This window comes from Podarcis liolepis (genome assembly GCF_965112155.1).
Source record: "Podarcis liolepis genome assembly, chromosome: 10".
In the NCBI taxonomy this organism is placed as follows: Eukaryota; Metazoa; Chordata; class Lepidosauria; order Squamata; family Lacertidae; genus Podarcis; species Podarcis liolepis.
The window spans coordinates 7,007,853-7,021,405 of NC_139562.1; the positions used below are offsets into that span (position 1 = coordinate 7,007,853).

Genomic DNA, 13,553 nt, shown 5'->3' on the forward strand with positions numbered 1-13,553 from the left:
ACCATACTGGCTCTGATTTAAGGTATGTATTTAAACTAGCAAGTCTCACCAAATAAAGGGGATGGGGAAATGACTAAAAATCCGGGTTGTAGTTCACTAGGGTGGGTGTGGGGCAGCCATCCCCATCTGTTTCCCTTTCCTGCACTTTGCTGGTTTTTTGGTGTGTGTGGCTGCCCTTCTTTCTATTGGCCTGGAAAATGTGCATCTTACCAGATTGCCCAGTATCCATAGAACCGCAAAACATTCAGTATCTGCGCATGGCATCCTATAATACATGATTGCAACTTTTGATATTTGGGAGTGGATATGTGATATTTTGATGGGACGTGGGTGGCGCTGTGATCTAAACCACAGAACCTAGGGCTTGCCGATCAGAAGGTTGGCGGTTCGAATCCCCGCGACGGGGTGAGCTACCGTTGTTCAGTCCCTGCTCCTGCCAACCTAGCAGTTTGAAAGCACGAAGTGCAAGTAGATAAATAGGTACCGCTCCGGCAGGAAGGTAAACGGCATTTCCGTGCGCTGCTCTGGTTCGCCAGAAGCGGCTTAGTCATGCTGGCCACATGACCTGGAAGTTGTACGCCAGCTCCCTCAGCCAGTAAAGCGAGACGAGCGCCGCAACCCCAGAGTCGGTCACAACGGGGTGGTATTTAGTCAGATGGCGTTTGATCATGGAATACAGCTACGTTTAGTATTTGACCACTTAATATGTTTCATTTTTTAAAAAATGCTTGCCAAACTGAAAGAGACCCACCATCACAAGAATGCCAAATTTTGAAAGTCAGAATTTCACTTTTAAATTCTGGAGCGGCAAAGCTTGAAAAGTGGGCGATTTTTCATTTTTGCAAAGATTGAATGCAGCTCTTAGGCACATTCTGTTGTGCAAGTTGAGAATGGTGTAGCATAGTTTCCGAGTCCCCCTCTCTGCTAGACTGTTTATAAGGTCCCTTTAATTCCTTTTGTGGCATCTTATTTGCCCTGTTCGGTGGGCTTGAGAAAAGAGGAGGGGGCTGCTGGAAGATAGATCTTCAAGTTCCTTTGGCTGTCTAGTTGAATCCTCGTTGCTTTCAAAGTGCAAGATAGACGCTTTTGTCACCCAAATTAGACGGAATGGCAAGGGGCTCTTTGGGGTGCTGTAAAGATGTCTTTGTAAATCACCAAACACACTTTGGGCAAGTTTCCCGGCTGCTCTCCCCTTTACAGTAAACATAAATTGTCTGCTATGGAAACCAGGATAAGGCAAAGGATGGGGGGCAAATCCCTGTTAAAAAGAGAATTCAGGTGGAAAGGGAAATTAGTTTTCTGGCTCATGTGAGGGATATTGAGTTTTTTCTTGGCTGTTGGCCTGGTCTCCAATACACTGAAACAAAGAACTTTAAGTGGCATTTGATGGTATTCTAATCAGCAAGCTTTGACGCTGGATTTATTTTGCTTTTGACTAGAGCGGAGTCTGGAAACGGAGGAGTTATAATTCAGTTGTAAAAAGCATGCACTTTATCCAAGGCTCATTCCTGGGTGACTTGGCTGACAGGGCTGGGAAAGACCTCTTTGCCCCTGAGATCCTCAGAGACTGCAGCAGTCAGAGTAGACAATACTGATTATGTAGACCAGGGTTTCCCAAACTTGGTTCTCCAGCTGTTTTTGGACTACAACTCCCACCATCCCTAGCTAGCAGGACCAGTGGTCCAGGATGATGGGAGTTGTAGTCCAAAAATGGCTGGAAACCCAAGCTGGAAAACCCTGATATAGACCATGTATGTATCCATTTCGCCTTATTCCTTGCCTGTTTTTTCCAACCATTTTTATAGCTGTTCTGAGGGATGTGGAATCTGCATGAGATTGGGTACCCTCTACGACACTGATGTAAAGAGTCATGGAATCGTAGTTGGAAGGGACACCAAGGGTCATCTAGTCCAAACAGCTATTAAATAATCCCTGACAGATGGATCCTTAACCTAAATCTAGGTGTGGAGTTGTTGGGAGGGATGATACCTTCGACTGTACCCATATCCAAACCTAGTGACCTTCAGGGTTACTTACTTGCAGAACTGGGATATTTTAGGGCATTCCCGCTAATCTCTGCTATCATAAAGCACTGTGGGTCTTCAGCTGTGGGTCTAATACTGGTTAGATGAACATATGCATTTAGTGTACAGGACGTGGGGGGTGGCTATACTCCCCCACCCAAAAAACCAACAACCTAGAATATTAATTCCTGAAAATCTAGCAAATGAGATCAGAATTTGATTCATTGGCCAAATCATGGGAATGTTAATTTAAAAACTGACGGATGTGCAAGTTGCAGTGTTCAGGAAGCTCCCGAGAATTGGCTGTGAGAGCTCTGGTCTGTTTTAATGAAGTTGAACCCTCATTACCTATTAGCTGAGCGGCTGTGGTGTCAATGGCCGCCACAGCCAATACTGGGGATTGAACGGCTTAGGAGAGGTGCTGCAGTGTAGGAAAGCGAGAGGCCAGCAATAACCACTGTGTTACGTAAAGGGTTGTGTGTTGTGTGCACGGCCAGCACATGCAGAAAAACTTGTGAAGGAATCGGAACCTACTATGATCGCAAACAAATTAGCACATTTATTTTTAACGTGATACAACAAAGCTCATGCGTTGTCTTGTTGCAGAACTGCCAGTCTGACCCATACCTCTCTACCAGAGAGATTTGTGAAGTGAGCTTTTTATAGCAAAACTGTTAAATTTGCATCAGTGTTTTTTCCCAAGGTTTCAGGTGCCAGCTGGCACAAGGCTCAGCGGCCTTGAATCATGCCTACAATGAGAATGAGGTGCAGAGCAGGTGCAGATGTCTTTTTTAAAGCTCTCCAGTTTGCTGGGTGCTTTCCATTTCACACACCCGAAAGCAACCTGCTTGGCTAATGGCTCCCAGCTGGTTCATCTATAACTCTCTTTCTTGGTCGCTGGAGATTTATGTCTCCTTCTCGGCTGCTGGGAGATGAAGCTGGTCTTTCAGAGGGTTAAAGACATGTTTCCAGTGCTTTAGGTGCTTAGACTAAGTGGTGATTTATTTTCTGTGGGGTGTTTCAATTGCTGACGTTTCAAAGAGAATGTCCCAAACAGAATGATCAAAAGATTGCATTTTATTATTTTTTATTTGGATCCTAAAATGGTCTTCCTTCTTCCAAGGTAAATGGGACCACTTTTTATATTACATGCCTCTTAGAGTCTACTTCCCATTATCGTACACAGCTAAGCCATTTTGACCTAACCTTTCCACTTGGGTCCGAAGGATCCCATCACAATTTTCAAATAGCTGCCATTTGAATGTGAAGTGTTTCTAGGACTATCGCTCACCTAAAGCAATCTCAGATGATTCTGCGTCAGTGTTTTAACTGAGGAATAAATTGACTAAACTGGCGTATTTCAAGGCCTACCAACTGTAAACAAACGCTTGTTTGAAATAACACAGTAGACACGTTGGCTATTCAGATCTTTTATAGTGAAATGAGAAGCTACTTTTGTTCCTTGGGCACGTGGGGAAAAATAAGAGCTCTGATAGGCATCATAATCAGCGTCACCCCCATAAAGCCTGCGATTTAGAAATATCTACCAAAACTAAAACAGCCTGTCAAATGGCTGACCATAGGGGGGACTTGGATATTCCAAGACGTACATATAAATTGTGAGGAATAGCCCACCAACTGCCCTCCAAATGGCTCCCATGTCACCCAAAACAAGCCTCCTGTTATGAGTGGCTTGTTTCCTGCAAGAGGAGTTCCAAACGAGCTGCAGGCAGATCTCAGCGGGGAGGAGCACTTGGAAGCCAAGGAGTCTTGTGCGGCGTTTTCCCGGAAGGGGCTGGGGATGGAGGGGACAACGGCTACGACGAAGGCTTTGGGTTAGACAACAGAGAAGATGGTTGCCCTTCTGCTGCGGCAGGTTTGTTTCTTTTCCCCCCGGACGGAATGGGAGGGAGTACTGGCTTGGTGTTGGAACCTGGACGGTCTACGAGTTGGCGGACGGCGGGAGGAGGAGGCTTGGGCTTGGGTGCTTTCTTCTCTTTGGACTCGGGAGAAAGGGTCACCTCTGCAAGAAAGGAAAATGGCATTCGTCAGCAGTTCCGATGAGTAGGAAGCAGCCGCCGTTAGAAGAGGAGTAGCGGCTGTGGGGTTAAGACTCCAGCTGCCATCAGCCCCGGCCAGGGAAGATGGGAGGAGAGTCCTGGTTCTAGCAGACGCCCAACAGCGAGAACCTTAACGAAACACCCTGTTCAAGGAGAACCGCTTCACAAAGGGTCTTCCCGCTTGTGCAGCGCCTAACTGCCGCGTCATGAAATATGCTCGTTCTTTGCCATGGGTGGATTGGGGTTCGTGTCTCAGCATTTCTGATGCATGGGGCTGGGCGTGACGTCATTCACAATAAGCAGCACACTTCTCTGCCACCTAACTGCTAATGCTGGATATTGGGGCTGGTCTGCCAACTCCTTTGCAGAAGTTCACAAGCACAGCGCAGCAGGGATTATTTCCTTTCCCTGCCATTTGCCCCTTCTCTTTTTTGTATCCCTGTAGCTTTGAGTCAGGGACATACTATGCAGAACCGCTCTGAAGGCTCAGGACTTGCTCCAGGGAATCCTACCAATAGCTGGCTTCGCTACTGGTCTCTTTAGAGCAGCGGTGGGGAACCTCAAGCCTGGGAGTCAAATGCAGCCTTTTGGGGTCTCCACCTGGCCATTGGAACACCTCCCTAAGCCATGCTTCCTCTTCCTCCTTCTGCCACAACCCTTTCCCCACTGTCCTTGAGTGCCTTTACATGGCTGGAATGTGCTTTGAACTGTGGCAATTCCTCTGGAGATGTGTGTGCATTGGGGAGGGGCAGTGGGCTAGAAACTTTGGTATGGCTGGCATGCAACCCACACCGAAGCAATTTAAGCCCTGCTTTTGAGCTCCACAAAGTTGCCCTTTTGAGAATGTGTCCTTCCAATTAAAAAAAGGCTCTCCAGCCCTGCTTTAGAGCATAAAAACAGCAGAGGAGGTTCTGTGTCTGGATCACAGGTAGGTGAAACCGGCCCCCATGGGCTGTACATGTGCTGTTTCCGTCTTGGCCCAGCAGAGCTCATGGCCAAAGCTTTTCCTCCACTCCCACCTTTCCTGCCTTCCTGCTCACCATCCATCTCCTCGGCTGGCGGAACCGGGGCAGCGGGTGGCAGCTGAGAAGCCGCGTTTCTCGATGAAAGTGCTCCCGGCGAAAGGCTGAGCGAATATCTTGGTGTGCCGTGTGCCTCTCTGGGGCTGGGAAAGGAAAGTTTGGTTCTCATGAACAAAAAAGCAAGCAAGCAAGCAAGCAAGCAGAAGAAAACCGATACGTACTTTGCAACTCGGGCGACTTGCAGAATCTTACAACAACACCCAAGTCTGCCTGAGATGTTTCACCCCTCCGACTTGGCACTGCCACATGAGTGCCAGGGTGTGCTCAGATAGTCTGTGCCAACCTAGTGCCTCTCCAGATGCTCTGGCCTGCAACTCCCATCAGGCCCAACAAAGCACGTGGTTGCGGGGTTGATGGGAGTTGTAGTCCAAAACAGCCGGAAGGCGCCAGGCACTCCATGCTTAGATCAGCTGTGCATAATCAAGAGATGTGGTCCCGCCAGCTGGGGAGCAGAGCAAGGGGATCCTGCTGCGGACTCCTTGGTTCACTTCTGCCTCACTGGCACCCCCAGATCTATTACCAGGGTGAGTGCCGAGGTTTCTTCTGCAGTCGAGCTGACGCCAGATGTAGAACTGCAAGCCTTGGTAAAGTCAAATGAGCAAGTGCCATAGGCAGGGATACCTCAAAGCCAGTCCCTCCTTCCCACCATCACCCAGTTCACCGCCTGGAGCTCCTTCTTCCTTCCTGCATTTCCCATCATACTGAGCCAATGGAGATGGGTGAATCTTGCAATTTCGGTTTCTCTCAGGTTCTTAACATTTTCCAGTTGTAAGCTCAGCTCTCCAGGAATCCACACCAGTTTCCATTTTTTAAAAGATCAGAATTCTAGTGTTAATTTCTCCAAATGCACATGTTTGTGTATGGCATTTTGCCTAATAAAGCACATTTTTGCAAAGCAACGTTCCCTAAGGTAGCACTCATTTTTGCCTATTTTCACAAACATAACACAAATTTTGAAACATAGCTGTGTTTCGACTTGTGTATTGCTTTGGGAGGTTTGAATGAGGTGTGCTCTTAAATGCAATCTAAATCCATTTCCCTCCCCATCCCTATTACATGTACTGTGCAGGAGCATTGCAGCACCCATACGATGCCGCACCCCTCGCTCTCTTCATCGGGAACACCAGGCTTGTGACCCTTTGCTTTAGAAAATGCTGGAGGCTCCAAGATTTGGGGGAGGGGGGGAAGAGACCCACAATTCCCCAGGCAAGCCGCTCAGACATGATAAAAATAGTTCACAAAACAACAACATCACACCTCTATTAACAAGCTCCACATCTCGGCATGGTCACACTTTCGCTCAAACTTACCAGGACTGATTTTTTGTTTTACTTGCTCTTCAGTCCCAAGCAATGGAAGCATGAAATTGGAAACGAAGGGTGAATATGTTGATTAGGAAAGGGGTGCAGGCTACTGCTGGGCTGACTCCCCAAGGGCCCCCCCCCCACTCATCCCGCTAATATGCTTCCGACTGGCAGCTTGCAGGGAGCTCGGTGGCGCCTGGCTGGACAGGAGGCAGGACTGGCCATTCTTTTGACCCAGCATGGTTCTCTCCCTGCGTTCTCAAATGGGATGAGCCGCCCTCTCTCTAGCTCCAGTCAAAACTCACATGCAAAGTAGAAGACAGGAAGGCTGAATATTCTGCATCCCTTTGGCCAGCTGTTGCACCACCTTAGGGTGCGGATCTTCACTTTGTGGAGCACAAGTTCACACAGCAGTTGGGACCCACACACACACACAATGAATGAATGACTGAGTGCATGCAGCCTGCTTCCTTGCAAGCTTGGCTCACAGTTGATTTCTCACAAACACAATTAAGAGTGCTAAGTGCAGGCGCTTGCAGAGTTAAAACACCTTAAGGTGAGGAAATGGAAAGGAAGGAAGGTTTTGTTTCCCCAGATACAAAGAAATGCAGGGACCTCCCGCATGACGCAGGCTTCAGCCAGCTTAGAGATCTTTACAGCTGGCAAATTTAAACTGAGTAAAGAGAGCAAGAAGGCAGAATGGGCCAGGGAAAGGAGCTGTCATGGAGATGTGGGGATCATCGGGGATTTCCCTGGGCACCCTTCCTGCCCTTAAGGCTAGTAGTAGCTTCAACCAAGCCAAAAGAAGCCTGCCAGCCCTTCCAGGTGCCGTTACATTAGCCTTGGTAGGTTACAGAATGCATTTATATTCAATTACAACGCAAGTCATGGATTGCATCAGATGAAACAGGATACTGTCTGTGACAGTGCATTCCACACTAAGCCAGTTTCTGGTTTCTGTGCCAAAGCCTTTTTTTATTCTTGGCTGCTCCAGACTGGCTGGGCTGCTCCTCTGAAAGGGGTTTCCACAGGGAAGAAATCAGTCCCTGATGAAACCGGAGGAGCCATTAGGATCCAGGTACGCACTCCAGGCGAGGTTGTATGGCAGAACCTGCCTGATGGGGAACCTGCCCACCTCGCCCCTTGTCAACGAACACTTTTGCCCTTACCCACCTTCGGTCTGGGCTAGCCGGTGGGACACCACGATCTGGGCTGCTGTCTTTTCTGGGTGACAACCTCGAATCCTGAGATGGGGGTTCCAAAAACCGAGCATGTGATAAGCCAACTGCTGCGGAGGTGCCGTCAAAATAGCTGGAATGACACATAAGGAAGGATATGAGGACTTCTCTCTGTTATATGCATCGGAGAGAAAGTCAAGATTCGTTCCCTTCTTTCCAGTGCGATGACCCCTTAGCATAACATCCCCAATTCACATTGTCAACCCGGGCCTCTCTTCCCTATGTTGTTCCAATGGTGCTGAATGATATGGCTCTTAGGGTCTCCTACAACCCAGTGATTTTGTAGGTGTTATACTGGATTCTGCAGGGGGGAAAGACTGCTAAAGAGATCAAATATTTGGACACGTTTAGCCTGATAACAACAACAATTTATTATTTATACCCTGCCCATTCTGGCTGAGTTTCCCCAGCCACTCTGGGTAGCTTCCAATTGAGTGTTAAAAACAAAACAGCATTAAATATTAAAAACTTCACTAAACAGGGCTGCCTTCAGGATGTCTTTTGAAGATAAGATAGCTGCTTATTTCCTTCACATCTGATGGGAGGGCGTTCCACAGGGCGGGCGCCACCACTGAGGAGGCCCTCTGTCTGATTCCCTTTGTTGGGAGAATAGAGCATTGGGATTTACTAGATATTTTCATTTTCTGCAGTGGGTGGAGGGGGCCTATGGGGGGGCTGCCGTGTGGCATCTCCAAGAATTATCATGGGTGCTCTATGCCTCTCCAAGCTTTTCTGCAAGAGCAGTTTTCATCATTCTCATCAGTTGGGTAGCACAGCCATCTTCTTTCCAAAGAGCAGTTTTTCTGAACCCTTACACAGGGCTCGTCCACATGGAAGGTAGCCCATCTAGGAAAAGGAAGCCTCTGCTGTCTTGCGGGACATCCTCGGGAGAAAAAAAGGCTCAGGAGCAAACCCTACACAAATCTGGAGTCGACGGTTGGATGGTGCCTTGTACAACTCCTTCTGGCAACTGCTGGTGCCAAACGCCTTGCTCTGCTTTTCTTTGGACCACAACAGAAGGCAAAGTAGGGCGTCTTGTCGTCTGGGTAGCCCAGGACCTCCAGACACGCTGCCCAGGCGAGCGCCCCAGGGAGGTCACTTTGGTGCTGCTAATGCAGCAGTTGGACTTTGCCCTTGGAGGCGCACTCCATTGTCTTTTGAGACAGACAGGTGCCAACATCATGAACGGGGAACCTGTGACGCTCTGAATGCTGCTGGATTCCTCCTCCTGGTGATGTTGGCTGGGGCTGACGGGAGTCCAGCATCACCCAGGGGGGCTCAGCTTCCCCATCACTGCCCTGCACGGAGGCAAAATATTACAGGGCCATGGTGGTGACACAAACATCCTTCCAGAGGGTGACAGAAAGGGATTTTAAATGTAAGAATATAAGCCCATTGGATCAGGCCAGTGGCCCATCAAAGAGGCCAGCCAGATGCCCGTGGGAAGCATCTTTCCATAGGAGAAAGAAATAATTACTAGCAAATACATTAAGCTGACAAATAATGCTATTTTTGTGGACAGTTTGAACAGTGCTAAGGGACACGGGTGGCACTATGGGTTAAACCACAGAGCCTAGGACTTCCTGATCAGAAGGTCAGCGGTTTGAATCCCAGTGACGGGGTGAGCTCCCGTTGCTCGGTCCCTGCTCCTGCCAACCTAGCAGTTCGAAAGCACGTCAAAGTGCAAGTAGATAAATAAGTACCGTTCCAGCAGGAAGGTAAACAGTGTTTCCGTGCGCTGCTCTGGTTTGCCAGAAGCGGCTTAGTCATGCTGGCCACATGACCCGGAAGCTGTATGCCGGCTCCCTTGGCCAGTAAAGCGAGATGAGCGCCGCAACCCCAGAGTCAGTTACAACTGGACCTAATGGTCAGGGGTCCCTTTACCTTTAGCTATAGGCACGTCAGCATTTACTATTCCAATTTCCCCAAAGGTGCCTTGGCTCAAATTACTTTAACAAAATTGCGTCAAACTGAGTTCTCTGCTTTGAAAAGGCACACTAGGGCCACGTTGTTGTTGTTGTAGTTGGGGTATTTGTTTAAATCCCATCTTTCTCAACAGCAGCTTAGAAAACAAGTAAATGCTACGGTGTGCTCAGATTATATTAGCGACATGACTGAGCAGGTATGCAAGTACACCTGTACTCACACCTGGAAAATGCTGTCCCTTGCTCGTGCCTGGAGCTAGAGGATTTCCCAAGGAGAAAAGGATATGGGGGAGAATGCAGAGGTCCGCTGGCACCGCACACAGAAACCCCTGTGCTCTTTCCTTTAGCAGGCAGATTATTTCCAGGCGGTCACAGGGGAGATCAATAGCTGTTTATCCAAAGACAACAATTCATACATCTCCATGGTGCTAGGCAAGCTAGTAGGGTTGCATGGCTGTCCATAGGGAACGCTTTGCTGCTGCTGCAGTCATTCATACGAATGTACAAAGAGCCCTGATAGATCAGGCCAAAGTTTCCCCCCAGCTCAGAGTCCGGCTTGCAATAACCAGCCAGGCGTCTCCAGGAAGCCCACAAGCAGGAATGGATGCAAAGGCAACCGCCCTCTGCTGTTGCTGCTCCCCAGCGACTGATGCTTCTCTGAACATGGGAGATTCCAGGTAGTTGTCACAGCCTATGTCCATGATTGACTCCATCGACCACCCGTGAATTTGTCCAGTCCCCCTTTAAAGCCAGCTGGGCTACTTACTGGACGCCACAATTCAAGGCAGAGAATTATTTTTAAGAAACCCATAAATTAACTATGGTCTGATTCCAACCACGTTTCCCTCCAAGTAGACACACTCAAATTAATGGACCAAGCATAGTTATGTCTATCAGTGTCAATGGTCCACTCAAGAGTAGGTCTAACGCCAGAGGCAACCCTATGCATGGCATATAATTGCACGCTTTATGGTTGTAGAAGCTGGGGGAGCATGGCTGCCTGGCATGTTGGAAAATGCCTGTCCTACTTCTTGTGAGGACCATGTCCTCATTCCAAAGGGTGCCAATCACCTCCAGTAGGCTGGAATTGCCACCAGGCATGAAATTACTATAGTGATATAGTACAGGGAATACTATTAATACTTGCTAACCAGCTTTGCTTTCGTGGAGAGAGAGCAAATGGTGTTCACCCTTTTGGTCTCCACAAATTCTGAGGCTCAGGGTGGCCTGAGGGCAAAGGAAAAGATGGCACCTCCCCCCCCCCCTTTGAACACACAAGAGGCAACAGGGTAGCAGTTGAATTCTCCCAGCGAGAGGACGGCATCTTCCAGCACAGACTAGACCAGGCATAGGCGAACTCTGGCCCTCCAGATGTTTGGGACTACAATTCCCAGCATCCCTGACCACTGGTCCTGTTAGCTAGGGATGATGGGAATTGTAGTCCCAAACATCTGGAGGGCCGGAGTTTGCCTATACCTGGATTAGACCATGCGGCACACAGCTCTACCTTCCAACAGAGAGGAATGGTGGGGGCTCAGGCCACTACTGGCCCCCAAGATCTAACCCCTGCCTAATAAAAGGCCAGCAGCACTGAAGCAGGTATCTTCGTGGAGTTCCACCCCATAGGAACTCAGGATGGCCAACGCAAAACCGTTAAAATGGTACAATTAAAATCATAGAATCATAGAATCATAGAATCATAGAATCATAGAGTTGGAAGAGACCACAAGGGCCATCGAGTCCAACCCCCTGCCAAGCAGGAAACACCATCAGAGCACTCCTGACATATGGTTGTCAAGCCTCTGCTTAAAGACCTCCAAAGTAGGAGACTCCACCACACTCCTTGGCAGCAAATTCCACTGTCGAACAGCTCTTACTGTCAGGAAGTTCTTCCTAATGTTTAGGTGGAATCTTCTTTATTGTAGTTTGGATCCATTGCTCCGTGTCCGCTTCTCTGGAGCAGCAGAAAACAACCTTTCTCCCTCCTCTATGTGACATCCTTTTATATATTTGAACATGGCTATCATATCACCCCTTAACCTCCTCTTCTCCAGGCTAAACATGCCCAGCTCCCTTAGCCGTTCCTCATAAGGCATCGTTTCCAGGCCTTTGACCATTTTGGTTGCCCTCCTCTGGACACGTTCCAGTTTGTCAGTGTCCTTCTTGAATTGTGGTGCCCAGAACTGGACACAGTACTCCAGGTGAGGTCTGACCAGAGCAGAATACAGTGGCACTATTACTTCCCTTGATCTAGATGCTATACTCCTATTGATGAGGCCCAGAATTGCATTGGCTTTTTTAGCTGCCGCGTCACACTGTTGGCTCATGTCAAGTTTGTGGTCAACCAAGACTCCTAGATCCTTTTCACATGTACTGCTCTCAAGCCAGGTGTCACCCATCTTGTATTTGTGCCTCTCATTTTTTTTGCCCAAGTGCAATACTTTACATTTCTCCCTGTTAAAATTCATCTTGTTTGTTTTGGCCCAGTTTTCTAATCTGTCAAGGTCGTTTTGAAGTGTGATCCTGTTCTCTGGGGTGTTAGCCACCCCTCCCAGTTTGGTGTCATCTGCAAATTTGATCAGGATGCCCTTGAGTCCATCATCCAAGTCGTTGATAAAGATGTTGAATAAGACTGGGCCCAAGACAGAACCCTGTGGCACCCCACTAGTCACTCTTCTCCAGGATGAAGAGGAACCATTGATGAGAACCCTTTGGGTTCGGTCAGTCAGCCAGTTACAAATCCACTGAGTGGTAGCATAGTCAAGACCGCATTTTACCAGCTTCTTTACAAGAATATCATGGGGCACCTTGTCAAATGCCTTACTGAAATCAAGGTAGGCTATATCCACTGAGTTCCCTTCATCTACCAGGCTTGTAATTCTGTCAAAAAACGAGATCAGGTTAGTCTTACATGACTTATTTTTCATAAATCCATGCTGACTATTGGTGATCACAGCATTCCTTTCTAGGTTCTCACAGACTTTTTCTTAATGATCTGCTCCAGAATCTTCCCCGGTATTGATGTCAGACTGACTGGGCGGTAATTATTTGGGTCCTCTCTTTTCCCCTTTTTGAAAATAGGGACAACATTTGCCCTCCTCCAGTCTGCCGGGACTTCGCCTGTTCTCCAGGAATTCTCAAAGATGACTGCCAGTGGTTCTGAGATCACATCTGCCAGTTCTTTTAATACTCTTGGATGCAGTTCATCTGGCCCTGGAGACTTGAATACATCTAAACTAGCCAAGTATTCTTGTACTATCTCCTTAGCTATTCTGGGCTGTGTTTCCTTTGCTGAATCATTTGCTCCAAATTCTTCAGGTCGGGCATTGTTTTCTTTATCGGAGAAGACTGAGGCAAAGAAGGCATTGAGGAGTTCAGCCCTTTCTGTGTTCCCTGTTTGCATTTCACCATCTTCTCCTCTGAGTGACCCCACTGTTTCTTTGTTCTTCCTTTTGCTACGAACATACCCATAAAAGCCTTTTTTGTTGCTTTTAACCTCTCTAGCAAGCCTGAGTTCATTCTGTGCTTTAGCTTTTCTGACTTTGTGTCTACACGTGCAGGCTATTTGTTTGAATTCCTCTTTGGTGGTTTCCCCCCTTTTCCATTTGAACATGTGTTTTAAACATCAAAAAACAATCATATGACCACAAAGCTCATAATATCAAGGTTGCCAGGAGCAGCATTTTTCAGTCATCAAATGCCTGGATAAACAGGAGCATTTTTGAGTTATTCCTGAATGCTAATAATGCGTGAGATTGAAGCACCTCCCCTAGGGAGGCCACGGGAAGCCACCACAGATAAGGCTCTACCATGGGTCAGAGCCAACCAGCCAGTGTCTCCCTTGTCTCCCCCACCAATTGTAGGGCCCGAGTTGCTCAATACTGGGAGAGACGCCCTTTTAGATACCTGGGTCCCAAGCC

The 13,553-nt window shown here is 48.1% G+C and overlaps 1 protein-coding gene across 2 annotated transcripts in view; it reads right to left on the reverse strand.

The window, feature by feature from the left end:
- Positions 1 to 3,083: 3,083 nt before the first annotated feature.
- LRGUK (leucine rich repeats and guanylate kinase domain containing) overlaps positions 3,084 to 13,553 on the reverse strand; it is a 53,054-nt gene continuing 42,584 nt past the window's right edge. Inside the window, exons 18-21 of one of the 2 annotated variants that reach the window (XM_083461096.1) lie at positions 7,644 to 7,781; positions 6,477 to 6,503; positions 5,125 to 5,249; positions 3,084 to 4,047 (exon numbers count right to left, since the gene is read on the reverse strand). In XM_083461096.1, the coding sequence (XP_083317222.1) occupies positions 3,842 to 4,047; positions 5,125 to 5,249; positions 6,477 to 6,503; positions 7,644 to 7,781 (496 nt within the window). In that variant the 3' untranslated portion in view covers positions 3,084 to 3,841. The remainder of the gene's footprint in view (positions 4,048 to 5,124; positions 5,250 to 6,476; positions 6,504 to 7,643; positions 7,782 to 13,553) is intronic. The other variant, XM_083461097.1, reaches the window with a different exon arrangement.